This window comes from Micromys minutus, assembly GCF_963924665.1.
Source record: "Micromys minutus genome assembly, chromosome: 8".
Lineage (NCBI taxonomy): Eukaryota > Metazoa > Chordata > Mammalia > Rodentia > Muridae > Micromys > Micromys minutus.
Genome location: NC_137977.1, coordinates 62,118,728 through 62,139,457, shown reverse-complemented (window position 1 = coordinate 62,139,457; position 20,730 = coordinate 62,118,728). Strand labels below are relative to the sequence as shown.

Here is a 20,730-nt window from a genome sequence, read left to right as displayed (position 1 = left end):
CATGTTTACGCAGTGAGTACCCATCAACTCCCAAGCAACACAAGTTTGTTTTCCTAATGTAGAATACTAACAGAATTAAAGAAAAGATACTTTGTGAGATATAGCCCAGTGGTAAAGTGTCTTCCAGGCATGTACAAAGGTACAACCCCCAACCCCCATCCAGCAGGGGAGTGGGTGGGGGCAGGCGAGCTGGTGGGGGCAGGCGAGCCGGTGGGGGCAGGCGAGCCGGTGGGGGCAGGCGAGCCGGTGGGGGCAGGCGAGCCTGAACTCTCAAATCTGCCAGCACAGAGGTGTTACTGCTTTAAGAAAATCCTTCCTGAGTCTGACACATGTAAAGTCTCCGCTGTCTTGGAGATGGCGTACCTGCTGGGCAAATCCCCAGTTGAGTCCTTCCAGGATCACACAGGCCAGCTTGTTCTTCACTGCTGTCAGATTATAGCTTAATAACCAGTCCCGAATCACAGCCATCTCAGAGGCAGAAGGTTGCCAAAGATACAAAGGCAGTTCTTTAAACAAGTATAAAGAAACCTTTTAAAAAGAAAACAATAATAATTAAATTTAAGACTCAGGAACATTATTGAACTAATTGCAGATTTTCCTTGGAAAGGATGTGGAGGTGAATTTGATTTTGAGACAAGTAAAGTTATAATCATGGACAAGCAAAATTAAATGCATTTTTAAGCTAATAATATGCCTAAAACACAGGCAATCTTTGCAAAAGTCAAGCTTTTTCAGTATGTAAATTGTCATCCAGGCAAACTATCATACCAAAACACAATTTAAAGTGATGATAAGCCAAAAAAGTCACTGATTTTTTTTCTTCTATACAATAAAAGTAATCTGGTGTTGAGACAGCTAATAGGTCAGTGTGAAAGCAGATGAGACAAAACCAAGAGCTAATAACTTCTGAAACTGGATGCTATGTTCACTGTGTAATCCTATTAGAGTGTGTGTGCACATGTGTGTATGTCCCCTAGTCACAAGTGTGAGCAAAAACAGGCTTGTGGTGTGGGTGTATATGGGGATCCAGGACAGTTCTGTGGAACTGTTCTGGGGATGACATAGGTCACCATGCTTGCATAGCAAGCACTCTGCATGCAAAGCCATCTTGATAGTCCTCTACTTGACAGATATTTAAAATATTCTAAATTAAAATGGGTTTTAAAACCTGTTTGTGAAAAGAAAAGTCTACAATACTACTTTTAAATTACCTGTATTCACAAATTAAGAAAATGTATGTTGACATTAATAAAAATTCCCTTTAAGAGAGTGATCAGAAGAATAATTAAATTTCTATCATTTTTGTTTTATGGGGTTTCTGAGGCAAGGTCTTAATAGCCAATGAGTGGTCTGTGACAGTATGTAACCTAGACTAACCTGGAACTCCCTGTGATTCTCCTGTCTCAGCCTCCAAAGTACTAGGAATCCAGACAAGAGTTATTGTTAACTGACTCCTTTTTGAATGTTCAATGAAAAGACAATGCATATAACACATGAAGTTTTTACTGGGATAATGCCAACTTGATTGTCAGTATAACTACAGCTATTCAACTAAAACTGGTGCGTCTGTGAGCACAGCTGTGAGGATCATCTGTGCTGGGAAGACCCAGCCGATTCTTGGGCCATACCTTCTGTGGCAGCACACATTGCCTGCTTGCCTACACTCTCACTAGCAAGTTCGTCCATCCTGCTGCTGAGGCATTCCTGTGCTGGTACTAGAACCTACTTCTTTGGACCCAGAGCCTCTCTAGGAACCCCCTAGAACTCCAGCATCAGACATCCTGCCTTCTGGACTGAACAAATGACACATTCTTGGCCTGTGCAATGGGAGGCCCTTTCTGAACTACCCGGACCCCAGCTGGTCGTCTACTCTAACCCTCCTTTCTATCTGTGTATATAATCAGTCTATCAGTTCTGTTCCTTTAGAGAACCCAGGCTAATGCAATCTGAGTGTTGTGCATCTATTTATCTGTGACAAGTGATACTAAAAAGTTGGCAGCGGCTACCTAGTTCATAACCCTCCTATCTCAACAGCCCAGGCCCTGGAGTTAAGTCTGCACAGTATGTCAGAGCTGTAAAATAGAAACTTAAAAAATAGAAGAGTCCTAGCTGAACCTGTGTCTGACAAAAACCATAAACGAATGGTGCTAGTTATGGGTGACTGTTAACTATGCCCCATCACAGGAATGGCACAAGAGCATTGCTCACACTTCTGCAGGGAAGGGTCTAGTAACACTAGAAGACAAGGAAAAGAAATGCAAGGTATTAACTACTACCCAGGAATCAGCAGTTAGGAATTCTAGTAAACAGAGCTTGGCAGACAGCTGATAGAGCACTTGCCCAGAATGCACTGAGCCCTGAATCCAATGCCCTGTGCTACTAAATCACACTTTTAGTAGGTGTGGTAGCAAACACAATCCCAGCACTCAGGAGACTGAAACAAGAGATCACTGAACTGAGGCCAGCCTGCACTAACTAGACTCCGGGAGAGGAGAGGGGAGGGGGGGGGAGGGGGGAAGGGGAGGGGGGGAGAGATGGGAGAGGAAAGGGGAGAGGGAAGGGGAGATGGGAGAGGGAAGGGGAGATGGGAGAGGGAAGGGGAGAGGGGAGAGGGGAGAGGGGAGAGGGGAGAGGGGAGAGGGAAGGGGAGATGGGAGAGGGAAGGGGAGAGGAGAAGGGAAAGGAGAAGAGAGAGGGGAGAGGGAAGGGGAGATGGGAGAGAAATCTTCTAGTAGGTACTGTTTCAACAACATAGAATTTACAAATGTTAAAAATATATTGATGCTTTTATTGCAAGACAAAAAACCCCACTAATTTTACTTTAACAGGGTACAAGAATAAAATATATATACATATATATGTATATATATATATATATATATATATATATATATATTATAAACAAAAATACGCATTCTGAAAATGAGCCAATATTTGAACTGCAAATTGGCAAAATAAATTATGCATGCACACACACAATTTGGTACCAATTTAAAGACTGTCATCAAACACACTTCTGGGTTCTGTGCTCTGGAACTGTACTGAGAACAGGACTAGTAGGTGGCTCAGTGATAAAGGCGCTTGCCACCAAGCCTGACTATCTAAGTCTAATCCCTAGAATCCACAAGGTGAAGAGAAAACCAACCTTACCAATTGTCCTTTAATGTCCATTACATCATTCAAGGTACATGCACACACACACACACACACACACACACTCACACACACCCATACACATACACACACACATATACTAACACACATATATACACACACACACACTCAAACATACACACACACACCCATACACACACAAACACACACACCTACACACACATACACTCACACACACACACACCCATACACACACACACATACACATACACACACATACACACACACACACCCATACACACATACACATACACACACATATACTAACACACATATATATACACACACACATACACTCAAACATACACACACACCCATACACACCCATACACACACTCACACACATACACACACATATATATACACACATCCACACACACATACACTCACACACACACACACACCCATATACACACACACATACACATACACACACACATACACACACACATATACACATACACCCACACCCATACACACACACAAAACAACAAACAGATATAGTAAGAACTCAAACCAAAGTCTCTCAAAATATATTTGTTGGCAATTATGCTCATAACAGCAACACTCATAACAACAGAAGGCGAAAACACGCCAAATGCTCATTGTCTGAAAAATGGATAAACAAAATGTGAGACAGAAACTCGGTGAAATATTGCTCAATATTTCAAGGCAGGAAATTCTGAAGGAACACTACAATACATTATGCAAAGTGAAATAAGCCAGACATAAGAGACCACTCACTGTGAAAACACTTACAGTGTCTGAAACTGCAGCTGTGTGGAGACAGGAGGCGGGTCAGCCTGCTTAGGGCCAAGGAGGATGCAGATAAGGAATGACAGCCAAGGGTTTGTGAAGCTTTGTGAAGATGATTTCTTTGTGAGATGAGAAAATGCTCAAAGCTTAGATGTAATGATGGCTACACCTATCTATGGCTATACCAAAACTCTCTGGCACACACACCTCCAGATGGATCATATCCAATAAAACTCTCTTTAAAATTGCATAAGGACTGCAAAGGGGATTGGTGGAGGTCAGCCCCATACAACACAATGGACCTCAGAAACCTTTGCACTTGGGTTTCACTTGGTGGGAGAGTCACTCTAGCAATGCTCCTCTTACTGCCGGTGTTTCCTCACTCCAGGGTGTCTTGTAATGCTCTGTATGTCTGGTTGGGTTTTCACACAGGGCTTCTCTGCGTAACTGGCCTGGTGGTCCTGGAACTCACTCTGTAGACCAGGCTGCCCTCACCTGCATCTGTCTCCAAGGATTAAAGGTGAGAGCCATGACACCTGGCTACCTCAAGATTCCTTTAAAATGCCCAAACAGTCAGCATCTTACCATTCCAACTTGGTCAATGGTCTCTTGCACTCTATCCAAAAGGACAGAAATAACCTCAGGGTGAATAGCTGCGATGGCCCCCAAAAGCTCTCGACCAACTTTTGAAAAGGTCTCTCTGGTGGACAGTGTGACATAAGACACCTAATGAGAGATGGGGAAAGAAATGATAATATTAATTGACAATTAAAACACACTTCCATAGACTTTTCTCCACAAAACAATCTCACATTGAGCATCAGAAGCCTGTCAGAACTTGAGATAGCAAACTCTCCACCTTGAGGCTAGACGGTATTAGAGAAAGAACAGGGAAAATGGCAACTATTTACACCCTGGGTTCAAGTGCTGGATTCAGAGACTAACTCTCAGCAAAGCCTGGTGAGCACGGGTCTGAAACCACAAGCACTGGGAAGCCTGAACTAGGAGAGGCCTTTGAGCCCATTAGTTGGAGGCCAGCTTGGGCAAAATAGTAAAATATCATCGAAAAAAGACCAGGCTTCTCATTCGTGATGAAACAAATGAGTAGCTGGTGGAAGCCTTGCCGTAACCTCCGGGAACAGCAGAGTGTTGCAGAGGGAGCTTCCCACCTACCTGGCAAGGCCCTGTAGGCAGGATGCTGCCGCAGACCTCTGCAAGGATCCTAAGGAGCGCTTATGCCTCTCACCCACCTGGCTTTTCACTGTTTATTCTTTTCCTTTTCTTTTCTTTTTTTTAATTTACTTATTTATTTTATGTATGTGAGTACACTGTTGCTGTCTTTAGACACACCAGATGAGGGCATCAGATCCCCTTACAGATGGTTGTGAGCCACCATGTGGTTGCTGGGAATTGAACTCAGGACCTGTGGAAGAGTGGTCAGTGCTCTAACCGCTGAGCCATCTCTCCAGCCCTCACTATGGTTATTCTCATGGCAGTAATTAGTTCCACTTGCCAGCTGTGACTGGCTTGGTTTATTGGGAACAAGTCTCTTGAATGAGACTTTTGACAATTTTTCTGAAAGTGTCTACACAGAAATAAAGCCCTCTTTGCAGCTTATCCTAGAAACCGGTTCCCAGGCTGTCCCTGGTGCCTCTGCAGTCATCCTGAGGAAGCAGGAAGGAGTCACTAAGATTAATGATGTCTTGCTTAACTGTTTTAAAGAGATAATTACATTCTAAGAACTTAGATGATGGCATTAAGAACTTATGGAACATACAAGAAAAAAAATAAATTCCTCCAGTGGGGGGAAAATGATAGAGGACGCTTAATCTCCCATCTCCTTGGCAAAAGTGCAAGTAGAAACTGCCAGGAAGAAGAGAAACTCGCTTACGGTAACTAGTGGGATTTCAATGCATGCTATCAAACCTCTAAAAGAATTGCCAAAATACTTTTAAAAATCTGTACACGTATGTCTCTTCTTTAAATAAAGTTGTAAGAAAAAAAAAGAAGAGAAACTTGGTCCCAACAGTCAGGTATCTAACTGGGCCACCTTGTCTGGCCACAGCAGGAGAGGATGCACTAGCCTTGATGTGCCAGGGTGTGGTGATACCCAGAGGGTCCTCCACCCACTCAGAGGAGAAATAAAGACTGTAAGGGGGGACCAGGAGGTGAGGGCAGCAATCAGTATATAAAATAAATTAATTAATTAATGGGAAAAAAGGAGTCGTGTAACAATCATTGCCATTCTGAGAATGTATGAAGAATAGAACCACACTGCTGTTCCCACAAAAGTGATATGTGGGCCATAGAAATTAGATTCATACCTGAAAATATGATTCTAGGTATGATATTTTATCTTCTGCTGACTATAAAATATAAACACATTATATTGTTAAAAGACTAACCCTGGGGTTTGAATATCTTTCATTTCTGTAACAACATGTCTGCTGCCAGCATAGGCACAGTACGAATAGATGTGCCCTGCTAGATAGAATCATTTGGCTTTCGATATAAAATGCACGTTTTATATCGAAACAAATATATAGATACAAGGAAAGGTTGACTGATATTTAGATACAGGGTGAAGTCAATTCACAATGACAAGGGAGTAGGGAAGAGAAAAAGAAACAAAACAGGTAAATGTTGATGCTCCTTAGAAAGTGGTTAGAGAGACACTGAGTCAAAACTGCTCATGCTTGAAGGCTGTGGAACTTGTATACATGATGACATGTGACGGCTGGAGCTATTTGGAGCCACTTGCTTAAATGTCAACATGTGGTTTCTGTCGTCACTTTCGCTGATGCCAGACCTCCATGCTACAGCCCAGAGAAAAATCACTAAAATTATGTCTAAATGCATTTCATAGAAATGCATAATCTCTCCTACAAAATATAAACCTAAGAGTAAAAGTTTCTAAAATCTGAGTGTACAAGACTGTCTTCCAAGCCAAACCACCACCATCTTCAGAAGTGCATTATGCCTGTTTACAAATGCACACCAGAGCTGGGCTTGTTCACTGCTGAATCCCTCAGAGGAGGGAGAAGAGAGATTTACTGGACCTCACCTGAGTATGAAGCCACTTCTATGCAGTCTTGCCAGAACTGCATCATCGCAGGGTCTGGGATCCAGAGAGGTAAGATCCCTGCAATCCTTGCATTTCTCCTCTCTTAGAGAAGGAAGGAGCAGATAAAAACTATGGACCGCAAGGCTCTCCCCTCAGCTGGTCACTGTGTAGATGAAGAAGATAAAGGCAGACTGACAGTTGCTGAGCTAAGCCAAACTTCTCTCCCAAGTTCAATGTTCTACGCTCTCAAAGTGACTTGGAGGCCATCTCTCCATGTCACTGGCAGGAATGCTGAGGTGACACTGGCTGTGTGGCTGTAGCAGACACAATAAAAGCCCTATGTCTGGCTATAAACTGTTCATTCCTAGCCAAAATTTGCATCAAATATCAAGAGAGCAGTGGGAAACAAAATTATAAAATACAGATTTTTCAAACTTCCTTATGGCAAATGTTGTTTGGTTCTCCATCTCATCGGTAAGAGCAGGTGGTAGCTCAGTAAGTCCATTTTCTTAAAAGCAACACCCAAGAATGAATGGACAGCCCGAAAGCCCAAAGCATTGACAAAAGTTCAAACTCTAACCTCATAGATCTCCAAAACAATAACTTTTATGAAGCTTTTGTCCACATTAGTTCTTCTGGCCCGAGCCATCTGGGCAAAAGTCGTCAGAAGACAGATCTCCTCTGAGCTGTTTATGGAAGAAAGACACTTCTCAAAGCTCGCAAGGTGTTCTGGGTCTGCAATTCACATCAAAAATAAAATGTAGAAATAGGGTCATATATTGAGTTACACTATCACAAAGAAAGACGACATAAAATTAAAACTTTACAAATATTTAAAGGATCGTTATATATTTTTAAAAAATACATTAAAAGGATCTTTCCAGTTCAGAAGCTGAATCAGCTTGCTAGTCTCTGAGATCCCAACAAACAGAAATACAGTGTAGACTCAGAGCAAAAAACTGACATTAAACTATGCCTCATCTCTCAAAAACTATTTTTAAAGACTGAATGAAGCAGAGTCTTGGTACAAATCAGGAGGATAGCCCAAAGCAGTGCAAAACACTGCTGCTGTCACTGGGTGTCACTGCCAACCATGGGCAGATTAGCTCTGAACTAAGATTACGAACAAGAAATTGGATACAACAAACTACATAATCCATTCAGCCTCATTCTCAGAGGATGCTGTATAAGCAATATTATACTTTGTTAATTCGTAACTTTGTAACTTATCAATTTGATAATGCTGTAATACATGTAGGAACCAAGCACAAAAAGCAAAAATTTTACAAAAAGATACGGGGGGAAAAAAACCCATTTAGAAAATACAGTCCAGCTTGAGGAGAGAAGCACTTGGGACGGGAGATGGAACTACAAAAGAAGTCCAACGAGGGCTAACCTGAGCCAGAGCCCATGCTCACCCGTGGCCCCTGCCGGGCGAGGACTGTCTCTCTCACCTGAGTCTGTCACTTCACCCACAGAATTAGTCAGAGGAGAGGTTGTGAAACCCTCAGAGCAGGTAGGCCACACTCAACTATGGAAACAGTAATGCAAGCACCTCCAGGGACAGTGTGGAAATAGTTTATAAAGGAGAAAAGTGTAAAAAAAACAAACAAACAAAAATCAAACCTTGAAGCAGGAAGACAAACAAAAGTAGATTCGTGTAGAACATAAATATACAGAATAAAAACAGAGAAGAATGAAGGTAAATAATGAATAGCTGCAAAAACAACCTGCTGATAATATATATATATATACATATATGTATAATATATATATATATACATATATGTATAATATATATATAATATATACACATATATATAATGTTTTATACAGTGTGGTTTTCTTTCTCCTTGTTGGATTTGTTGTTGTTGCTGTTGCTACTGTTTTAAGACAGTTTCTACATAGTACTGGCTGTCCAAGAACTCACTAAACCTGCCTGGCCTCACACTCAGAGGTCTAGGTGCCTCTGCCTCCTGAGTGCTGAGGTTAAAGGTGCTCCTTCTTTTAAGCAATGCAGAGGTTTAAACATTTAGACGAGGTTTTTGGTATGTTTTTAATCCTTTTGGTATTCTATTATGCCCTGTTACATATTTTCTTTAATATGACGGGTAATGGACAAATATCTTTATATCTAACTAGATAGCTTTTTTTTCCATTTTAGTTTTTGTAAGACAGGGTCTCTCTACACAGCCCTGGTTGTCCTGGACTGTGCAGGCCAGGTTGGCTGGACAAGTGTTAGGATTAAAGGTGTGGACTACCACAACCAGCTCATACTCTTTTTTAAATGATTCATTTATTTGTATTTTACAAGTATGTGTAGTTCTGCCTGCATGTATTTTGGTGAAATGCATATGTACAGTTCAGAGGAAGCCAGAGAGAGGTGCATCTCCTATAGTTACTGGGAACCAAACTTGGTCCAGTGCAAGAACATTTATAACATTATAACATAAGTATCCTGCAGTTCAATGTTATGCATTGAAATGTAATCCAATCTTCACTCTAATTTTTGTTGCTTTGGTTTTAGGGGTTTATTTTGTTGCTGAGGATTGAAACTAGAACCTTACACATACTAAGTACACACACAGACTACCACTGTGTAACACAGTTACATTTTTTAAAGATTACTTAATGTCTACCTCTTACCTACTTCACAAAACCAATACAGTTAAGAAAAATAAAACAGAAAAAAAATTAGTGGAACTGGGGACAAGCCTTAACAGACTTCAAGACAATTATTAACAAGGCTTGTTGATCTGACTAGAATTTTACACATGTGAAAACGTGATTCATCAGTTAGATCACTGTGCTGACTAGATTCAGACCTGATGGATGTGGATCTGAGATATGCTACCTCCCCTCTAACTAATGGAATGGTGAAGCAGTCCCCTGATGTCAGAATCATCACACCAGTGCTTTAAAAGGCAGGACTGACACTGTGACCATGAAGCACACAGAGAGACAGCACCCTGGTCAGGTACCTTGGAGTTGCCTCTTGCACTCTGCTGGCTGCAGGGAGGCACAGAGTTGCTGCAGGTTCTCACTCTCCACCTGGTGCATGAGGTAGAAGAGCTTCCAGAGCATCTGGACCGACAGCGTGCCGAAGGGCATCTCAGACATAAACAGCCAAATGCCAAGTCTGTACAGTATAAACAGTTTATGTATTAGCAAGCCTCACCACACTAAGGAAGTGGAAGCAAGACCAGCACTCGCCCTACCACGAGAGCTATGCTTTATCATAGATGCTCTGTACCAAGAGCAATTGAGATTTGGGGAAGTTTTACTATTTTGGATATGTTCACATATATAATAGTATGTACCATGGAAGAGACTGAAGTCAAAACATGAAAACCTGGTTCATGATTCACAACTGCCAATATATGGACTAGATGTCCATTAGTAGGTGACCAGATAAAGAAAATATGTACATACATACAATGTAATTGTATTCAGCAGAACGAGGGCTATTTGGAGAGAGGAAACAGGCCAGTCAAGAGGGAGAAAGACAAAGATGTAGAAGAGACAAATATGAGCAAGATATAAGGATTACATGCAGATATTCTGTGCATACTTTATATGCATAGCAGTAATGATGATTTTATACAGTATTTTTACTGTACCTATGTACAGATCACATGAGGTCAAATGTACAGTTTTCTACTTATTATATTAGCACAAAAAGTTTTCAGTTCTTGCTAGGCAGTGGTGGTATATGCCTTTAATCCCAGCACGCCAGAGGCAAAGGCAGGTGTATCTCTGTGAGTTCAAGGCTAGCCTGGTCTATGGAACAAGCTCCAGGATAGCCAAGGCTGTTACACAGAGACACACTATCTTGAAAAACACAAAGAAAAGCATCCAATTCTTGAGCTTTCTGTGCTACAATGTTCAATCTGCATATATCATCAATTTAGTCCATCCTTACAAAAAAAAAGCAACATTATTATCATAAATTTATACATGAGACCTCTCAGACATATGGAAAATATTAAGAAAAACTGCCAGGTTTTGAACCAAAGATCCTTTTTAAGACCAGAATGAGGAGCTATCTTAATCAGGGTTGCTATTGCTGTGATGAAACACCATGACCAAAGTTAACTTGAAGAGAGAGGGTTTATTTGGCTTATATTTCCACATCACTGTTCATCATCAAAGGAAGTCAGGGCAGAAACCCAAGCAAGGCAGGAACCTGGAGGCAGGAGCTGATGCAGAGGCCATGGAGGAGTGCTGCTTCCTGGCTTGCTCCCCATGGCTTGTTCAGCCTGCTTTCTTATAGAACGCAAGACCAGCAGCCTAGAGATGGAACCACCCACAATGGGCTGGGCCCTCCCCATCACTAATAATATATCCTGAAGGCTTGTTTAAGCCCAATTTTTGTAGGCATTTTCTCAACTGAGACTCCCTCCTCTCTGATGATTGTAGTTTGTATCAAGTTAACATAAAACTATCCATCACAGAGGCTGTTCCCAAGATACTGGTGTGTGTTGGGTCACATACAGGTTTAAGTACAACACAGATAAGGAAACTAAAGCCAAGAATTTACCCAAGATAAAAAGCTGATGAAATATACCAAGTTGTCACTCTAGGGCTCCCTTAAGTCAATGACTTTCATGCCAGCCTTGCTTCCCAGGCAGAAAGCTCTCACCCAGTGCTTCCCCACCTCTTACCTTTTGGCTTTCAGGACATGTAGAACAGCTCTGAGAAACAGCTCATCAAACTCGATCTGCAGTTTCTCCATGGAGTAGGGCTGTAATGTTAACCCCAAACCTGTGCTATGGCTCACATACTGGGCCCAGTGGTCACTGACATAGCCAAGGGTCATCCTGAGTATGAGGAAAACAACATGGTACTCTTAAGTCATTCACTCAGCATCACTTTTACATTACATGAGAAGGAATAAATAACATGCTGTGCACCTACTATCCGCTCAGCTCTGAAAGTAATCTTAACAGAGACAATCACTCAAATGTATGATGTTTTCCCAGTTCAAATAGTGTGACTTATTTAAGACTTTGAAACGTTTCTAAGTATTTTAAACTACAGTAAGATGGTAGAAGAGCAATGGTAGTAGAGAATTACAGCCCGTTTGCCATAGCTCAGTCAGTGTGGACTAAAAGGGAACAAAGCTGTGAAGGCCTGCATCTCCCTTGACCTTCTCTCCGCAGCAGCTTAGAGAGTCAGAACTTGAAGAATAGTCCTGTAACAAGTCAGCTGAATCTGGGATAATTAACCACATACTTTCACCACCCAGCTGATGAGAGAACTACCTCACTTCTGTGAGAATTCAGAGGTGCACATCTACGATCCCTCACAGTTGTGTCTAAGCAAGGTGACACCAGCACAGGCGTGCCAGCAGCAGTGCTACCTGATGAGGTATCCAATGCGCTTCACAAACTGTCTATAGCGGGCTCTGTTAAAGGTTTCTAGTCCCACAGCCAGAAGCTCCACTAATGAATTGGCAAAGGCAAAAATTTTCATCATCTCTTGGGGCCTTGTTGTTTCAGGTAAATAATCACCTAGATGTGAAACAGACAAAAAGAAAAAAACAATGTAATTAGTATAACAAAACACTGCAAAACATAGGTGTACGATTCAGAAAAAAAACCGAGAGGAAGAATTAACCCCATTCCTCTTGCTCCTATATCAAAGTCAAGTAGGAAACTTCAAGGAATGTGCATTAATGTATTTAAAATAGGTAATACATGCACTAGTGCACCTCCATTTAAGGACAAGTAAAAAATGTATAAACTAAAAGAAAGGAGATTTTACACAGGTGGACAAAGGAAAACACCTAAGGAAGGATTTGATGCTTCCTGTGTGGAGTCTGGGCCACTACCATCTTTTAGTTATGACAAGAGAGATTGATCTACCTTTTGCTTTAAACCCAAGAAGATGCTGAAAGAGCTCCTGAAAGGGGAACTGGGACAAAAGGGTGACCAAGTCGTCTTCATTAAGGAGAATCCAACTGGTCTCAGGGTCTTCATCCTAAAGGGAAGATGCCAAATCACATCAGCTAACGAGATGAGATCACACTGTAGTCTGTGGTTATATAACCACAAAGCACAACATGGTCCTTATAGACTGCTCCTCAAGGCCAGTGACCTAATAGCCTTAGATCCATCTCGCAGTTGGAAGTCCTCTGAAATGTAAGTATAATTCATATGTAGTGGATCATACCCACTGTTCAGAGCCTGGAACTACACTCATTAAATTCTATCATAAAGAAGACAAGTCTAAAAGCTCTTCTAAAGCCAGAAGGTGGCAGCACAGGCCTTTAATTCCACCACTCAAGAGTCAAAGGCAGGCAGATCTTTGAATTCGAGGCCAGCCTGGTCTACAGAGCAAGTTCTAGGACAGCCAGAGCTACACGGAGAAACTCTGTCTCAAAAACAAAAACAAAAAAACAAAAAACAAACAAACAAAAAAAAAAAAAAAAAAAACTTGAAGAGTGATGACCTTACTGTGAGAGTCACTGCTCAGACAAGTCAACAATTAAAGAAACAATCATATTCTACTACAGGCCAAGTTATTTGTAGCTACAGTTCTCTTCTACTAAAACTCAAGGTCTACTAACATGTTTAACAGGCTTTTGAAGAAGCAGCTAGATTTGCTACAGATGCCTTAAGTTCTGCTGTGGGCAAGGAAAAACTGAACAAAGATCATTCAAGGGACACCACTGTTTTTGAAACAGAGCCTTACAGTCACCTTAGAAATCAAGCTAACTTGTGTCCCCATATACACTACTCTATCTACTGTTTCCACTACAGCTCAGTTATGGCTTTCCCCCATGATTCATGAGTCTGGAGCTTAGTGCCAAGCTTAGTAGTACTGGGAGTTAATGTGTGACCTTTAAGACACGCGCCCTAGTAAGAGCTCTTAATTATTGATGGTACTTCCTCTAAAACAAACAAAGGCAACTTCTCATAAAAGGGTTCGATGAAAAGCTGACCCTATCCAGCTCCCAGATTTGTTCTGAGATGAGGTTCTCTGTGCTCTGCCATCTATTAGGAAGCCCCACCAGCACCTGTTGCCATGCTACTATCTGGGGGAAAGGGTGCTTTCAGCATCCAAAATTGTCATCTCATTAAAACTTTTTAGAAAGCTAACTTACTTCAGGTATATCAAGTAATGCGAAACAGAGTAATATCATGAATATAATGGCTAGCAAGAGCCTCAGAAAGTACTGGAGCAATAGTTTTTGACTCTGGCTGAAATCCAGACCTCCACAAAGGCTCCAGGACACGCAGATGCAAAGGATAAGAATAAACCACAGTCTTTCCTTACAGACTCTTCCTATCCAACTGACCTCTTAACTGTCTCAAGTACTAGGCTCCTCTGGATTGCTTTTGGCTTTGTTTCCCTTGCTTGCTGCTAGTTTTGTTGGTTTTTCCCTGTCTTGTTAGGAAGGCAGCTTGTTTTGTTGTGTTGTTGCTGATCTTCTGGGGAGAAGCAAAGCAGTAGGTAGGTGTCTTGCTATATAGCCTTGGCTATCCTCTGAGATCTAGCCCAGGCTCTCCTACATCTTAGAATCCTCTTTCTTCTCTCAAAGTGCTGAAATCCAAGCATGCAACATCATCCCCAGCTCCCTAAGTTCCTGAATTCACTCAGCTTCTTACTGTTAACTAAGAGGCAAGCACAAATGCAGAATCTATCTCTGAGGTTAAATAAACCCATGCCCCCAAAAAGAGTATTTTAAAGAAAGACAATTCTAGAAAAAAGGCAAAGAACAAACAAACATTGCTTTGTTACAATCTTCCAGAGATAATTATGTCACCTCCTGAAAAGCTCTCTGCCAAAGGCGTTTGCACCCCCACATCACTTCCCCCCACCTGCAAGCTACAGAGGTGACCAAAGCAAACCAACCAGGAATGAGAACTCGTTCGTGAATGGGCCCTGCTGCAATGCATCCATGTGACCCTCCCAGCAGCACAATGTCAGTTCCTGTTCCTCACACAGAGATTTTAGTGAATCAGGTCAATGAACATCTTCGAACATTGAAGAAGAGTTTGAGGTGGAGCTCAAGCTTCACATTACATTTTGGGGATTGGGGGTCTATCTGTCTGTGTGCCTGTCTGTGTACAAATATGAATGTCACAGTGCATGTACGGAGGTCAGAGGGTAACTTGTACAGTTCTTCTCTTTCCACCAAGTGGGCAGTGAGGGTCACTCAGGTTGTCTGGCCTGGTGGTAAGTGTCTTGACGTGCTGAGTCACCATACTGGCCAAATCAGGAGTTCAGCCAGAACCAGAACTGCTAATGAGCAGAAGGAAACTTCCCCATGTATACACCACTAACAATTTGTAGAAGAAATAATAACAAGAATTTAAATTTTTTTCTTTTAAAAATTATCTTGAGAAGCTGGATTTTGTTCATTGAATTTTTATCAAAATTATTCAGAGCAGGTTGTGTGTAGGTAAGACTCTTAGGAAGTCTTAGGAACCTGCTACTGTGCAACAAAACCTTACTATAAACATCACAAATATCACTACTTCATTTTCCCCTTCCAGATTCTGTCCCCTGAGCACATCTACAGAAGGATGTCAGGGTGGGCTACTGCCTAGGAGAACGTGCTCTAGAGGCTCTGCATGTAATGACCACATGACCTGACACACATGCCCTCGCACATCGAGTGTCTGCATCTGTAAAATGGGTCTCAGCAGTTCTCACCTCATGGGCATCCCAGGAGAATCAAGATTTACCACAGAGCGCTTAGAACGATGCTTGGCAAAAAGAAGAGCTCAAGACCAACTAAAGGAAACAAAGCAACATGAGTTACCTCTTCCCCTCCTTCATCTACAAGTGTCCAGTTCCCAGAGGCTGGCCCCGAAGATGATGGTTTCCCCTCACTGGGCTTCATGTGGCACATGAACTCCGCTCGATTTCTAAAAGACAACAGACATGACTCTGGCCATATGAACACAGAAAGCCTGAGCACATGTTTACATCATCTATTCTTAAAAAAAAAAGTCAGGGATCAGCCCAGCCGTCTCATGGTTTAAATTTAGCAAATAGTAAAAACTGAGCTCAGCTTTAAATCCTACCGCAGAAGGCAGAAGCAGGTAGAAAAGGGCAGATTTCTGAGTTCAAGACCAGCCTAGGCTAGATAACTAGTTGCAGATCAGCCTGAGATAAATAACAAGTTCCAGGCCAGCCTGGTCTATAAAGTGAGACCCTATTTCAAGAAAAGAAAAGAAAAAATTAAAGTAAATGGCCCAGCGGTTAAGAGCACTTGCTGCTCTCTTATAGATGCTCCATTCCCAGCACTCGTGTCAGGCAGCCCCCAAGGACCTGTAACACCAGCTCCATGGGATGCAGTGCCCTCCTTTGGCCCCCACAGGCACCCACACTCACACGTACACCCCCAACACAGATATATACAAGCACTCAGGATTAAAAATAAGAATAAAATTTTTTAAGTGTATCTTATCAAAAATAAAAAAGGTCAGGATCCTGAACCAGGAGATGCAAGCGCACGTGTGTGACCATCAATGAAGCAATGAAGTACACACCCTTCTCCTCCAGTCCAATCTCTCCTAACCACACCCTTCTCCTTTTTTGTCTTGGTGTAACCCTGGCTGACCTTGGACTGAAGATCTCCAAACACAGCCTTACAACCCCTGAAACCTCACAAGCTCTGGTCTAATCTTCCTTAAACACAATTTCTGCTCCCTGTTCGAGAACCCTCCACTGGCTCACAGGCCAAGCCTTACCAAGGATAGACAGTTCATCTTTAACTTCAAGGCCTTCTACCCTTTAGCTCTCACCCCAGTTCCTCACCTTTGTTACCATAGCTTGCAGTTACCTAACCCCCAGTTCTCTGCACACCCTGAATTGAGGCCTCAGCCCCTCTCACCCAGTGAATCCAACCCACTCTTCAAAGTCAACTCGTCCCTGCAGAACTGTAGACTCCTCTGCAGTACTACAGCTCCACAGATCCCCTCTATCACTAAATCTCTTCTAAGAGCTCACCTTCTCTTAGTCTATGGCGTCTTTCACAATAACATACACAACGAGAGACAAACACACTAAAAGGAGGGCTACAAAAATGGTGAATAAGCAACTAGACTCATCACTTTGGGACAGGCACACCCAAAGAAAATCTGCAATGTTAAATTCTAGAATGACAATACCTTCCTTAGCAGTTCTCTCTGGATATGGGCAGCTAAGAAAACTAATTCTTTGATAGAAGTATTTCAATTTCTATTTCACAAAGCTCTTCCACACTTACTTGACAGGAGACATCAGCAGGGCAAGGGACTGCATGAAATGAAAGACCCCTGAAGGATTATTCAACACTTTGATCTGAAATCAGAAAATGAAAAAAAAAAAAAAGTATACTGTAGAAAACCAGATCAAGCTGGTTTACACACATCAAACAACAAGGATGCTAGTCAGAGAACAAGCTAACGCTGACACCTAAGCCAAAGTACAAGGCAAAGCTGGAGGGAGCAGTTGTGTGCTCACTGCCTCAGCCTGTGTAAGGGCAGAGGACGAGCTGCTGACAGCAGACACCTACACAGCTGGGATGAAGCGCAGCACTGCCACTTTAAACCAGCGAAAAACAAAACGAAAGCAAAACATCCCCCTTCTCTTAAAAATGATTTAGGCTCCATGCCACCAGAAATACTAAGTTAAGAAAATATGAAGGAACTGAGTTGACCTTGGCATGCATTTAGGGTCCTGCTATCTGTGTGCTTGCTATGAATAATGTCCAAATGGTGCTCAGCAAAAGAGAAAGTATAAATCATATGGTCAAACGAGTAAGAGCATGAGTTACTAACAAGCCTAACTCTCTGCCATGCTAACGGATTGCAATTCATCTGCACCAATTGTACAGTGGGATGGGAAAGCAAAATAGCCCTGGTAAGATGTCCTGCACCAAAATCTTAACAAAGTGAACACTGTGAGCCCAGCAAGCTAGGTTTCTTCTCAACCTTTGCAGTTCTGTCCTAATGTCTTCAACTGTGATGACCCAGAAAGTTCTGGCACTGACTCCCACACGCTTGTCCTAATTTAAGGGTTTTACTGAGGGAGCTGGAGAGATTGCTCAGTGGTTAAGAGCACTCCATATAGCTTCTCTAGAGAGAGGGTTTGGTTCCACACCCAGAGCAGGAAGTTCACAACCTCTGGTAACTCAGTTCTAGGGAATCAATGCCTGCTAGCCTCTGCAGATGCTACACACACATGGTGCACATAACTTCATGCAGACACATATAGCATACATGTAGTAGAAATAAATAAATCTTTTAAATTTTTATTTAGATAGCACTCAATTAGGCCTGGGGGGTTGTATTAGACATTTATAAGAAAAACTACCTAATAAAACCCCTACCCAACCCCCAGAACCAGAAAATCACCATCATACCTGTATAAAAGGAACAGCCCACTTCCTAATGCCAGCTGGGCACCGGAGAATGTGGTTCAGGAGGAAGAAGTGGTCTCCAGGACAGCCGACTCTCTGCAGTACTGACACCTGAACAACAAAGGACTCAGGGTCTCACGGAGGAAGAAGCTCATGGACAGTCAGGAGAGCGTTTACTCAGTCAAATGCTGACAATATCTCTAGAGTATCCAGACAGAATAACTATCTGTAATACGCCTAAATGTTCCCAATTCTGACACTTTTCTTCTTGTGTTAAGTATAACTAAGTTCGTCATCAAACATAATTAGACACTTGGTGAGTCAACAGCCAGTCTTCAAATGTGGCAGACTTCGCTCCGCCATTTCCTCCAGAGTTCAACTCTGACCTGAAAGCCAGAGCTCAGTAAAGAGGCAGAGTAGCAGACAAGTAACTTGTTAACTACGTGCCATCAAAGAAAAGTCAGTAACTCACTAAATGAATAGGCTGGAAAAGCTATAGAAGAAAAAATATGAAATAATAAACGATTCTTAAATTACCCAAGCAATAAACAACGTGTATGCTTGTATCTGATCACTTACCAGTTTCTGCAGCCAGAGAAGGATGTCCTCATGGAACTGGGCATCCTCACTCACTCTCCTGGTGAACATGAACAAGACACTAATGCACTCCTTCAGCTGACACACATCAGAGGGGATGTTTTCTGTCAGTTTAGAAACTATAAGGAAGAGAAGACTAAATGAGTCCTCGTAATGATACTGGGGAAGTGGACGCTTAGCTTCTCCACTTAAAGAATCCAAACTGTGTTAAACATTTAGTTCAGACAAATGCCCAAGGAGGCTGTACACTTCCTTACATTGCTCCTGCCACATGTCTTCCTCTCTGTGGAAACTCAACTGCGAGTCAAAATAAACTCTGTGGACCTAAGTTGTCTCTTGTCAGAGAAGCAACTGTTACAAAGTGATGGCAAACAAGGGACAGGCAGGGTTGTTGCTGTCACAAGCATGGCTTGCAGTCCTTATGCCTTTGGGACTATGTGCTAGATAAACACAGAAGGGTTTAGAGCCACTGGATGAACAAGCCTCAAACTGATACAAGCAGAACTTAATGGACCATTCTGCTGGGTGTCTGAAAAACCAGGGTGTTAAGAGAGATGTAGACAGTGAAGGCCTGGCTCATGAAGTGTTTAAAAGCTGAACAAGGACTCTCCTGAGAACTGGGACAGAGGCCATTCCTGTGGGACTCAGGCCCATTCTGTCCATGTTCTGAAGACTTGAATGAGACTGGATTCAAAAATGATTGTTTGGTGGAGAAAATCTCAAGACAGACAGTACTGAAATTACAGATGGCTGGTGCTCACTTCCCTTATCCAAGGTCTACAAGGGAAAGACAATAAAGGCAGCAGAAGGTGTGTGAAATGTGTGGGATCTCCAGGAAAGGGGTGAGTTCAGTGTTGCAGATAAGGCAGTGCAGGAGAGAAACCTCGTGCTCTCACTGAGATGACAGGAAGCACTGAAGGCAAGGCCCTTACATGGGATGCCAATCTTTGAAAATGAGCACATTTAAAAGGCGAGAGCCTAAACTGCAAATGCCCTGAAAGGCTTCCTTTGTGACAGCAATCGCCGAGGCAAGTGCATGCTCAGCAAGCTGAGGTGCGGTCACTGTGCTGTGACACAATTGTGTCAAGCTGTATTTCAGGCTAACAGAACTCAGACCGCTGTCTACACAGTACTAGTTTTGTAGGAATGCCACATGAAACAGTAGTGGGGAGGGGAGCACGGCGTCTTCCTCCAAGGTTCCTGAAAACTGCTGAGTAAGGCTGGAAGAAGGAACTCCACGGCCATAAAGCTGGGGACATGGAGCCTAGGTTTCAGTGACGACCTCAAGGTGCAGAAGATGCCAGCCCCACAGGACCTATACCAAGGAGAGCTGCAGACACAGAGCAGATGGAACCCGCCCAATGCAGAAACTGAGTGCTATAGACAGTCGAGTTAGGCAACCAGGGCTACCCATGGGCTTTGGAGCCCAGGTGATTCTTCCTCAAGCTCCCAGATGCCTAGACATGGAGCAAGAGGAATAATTGGTGCTCACCCTCCCTCCTGGTTCTGTTAGAACAAGGCCCTGTGCCATCAAGCTGGAACCTACAACCTGAACCAGGCCATACCTCCCTGCAGCTCTGCCTGGTATAGAATTAAGCTGTCTGGGCTATTAGTTGACAGCTTTAAATTTATGACCCCTGGCTCCTCCCTGCTCTTTGTCACATATACCATACCAAACTGGCTTCCTACTACTCTAAAATGTTATAAAAGGTCAAGTTTTTCTTTTGTTCTTTGGACAGTTATAAAGACTTCACAAGGGGATTTGCTCAGGAAAGGCTGA

The 20,730-nt window shown here is 42.6% G+C and overlaps 1 protein-coding gene across 1 annotated transcript in view; it reads right to left on the bottom strand.

Annotated features, from left to right (window-relative positions):
- The window catches only part of EPG5 (ectopic P-granules 5 autophagy tethering factor), a 92,522-nt gene that overhangs the window by 56,663 nt on the left and 15,129 nt on the right, over nt 1–20,730 (bottom strand). The window contains exons 4-14 of the mRNA XM_080919765.1: nt 18,933–19,069; nt 18,357–18,464; nt 17,220–17,293; nt 15,768–15,873; nt 12,862–12,976; nt 12,357–12,507; nt 11,659–11,814; nt 9,976–10,133; nt 7,575–7,729; nt 4,516–4,656; nt 364–528 (exon numbers count right to left, since the gene is read on the bottom strand). Of these exons, the coding sequence (XP_080775891.1) occupies nt 364–528; nt 4,516–4,656; nt 7,575–7,729; nt 9,976–10,133; nt 11,659–11,814; nt 12,357–12,507; nt 12,862–12,976; nt 15,768–15,873; nt 17,220–17,293; nt 18,357–18,464; nt 18,933–19,069 (1,466 nt within the window). The remainder of the gene's footprint in view (nt 1–363; nt 529–4,515; nt 4,657–7,574; nt 7,730–9,975; nt 10,134–11,658; nt 11,815–12,356; nt 12,508–12,861; nt 12,977–15,767; nt 15,874–17,219; nt 17,294–18,356; nt 18,465–18,932; nt 19,070–20,730) is intronic.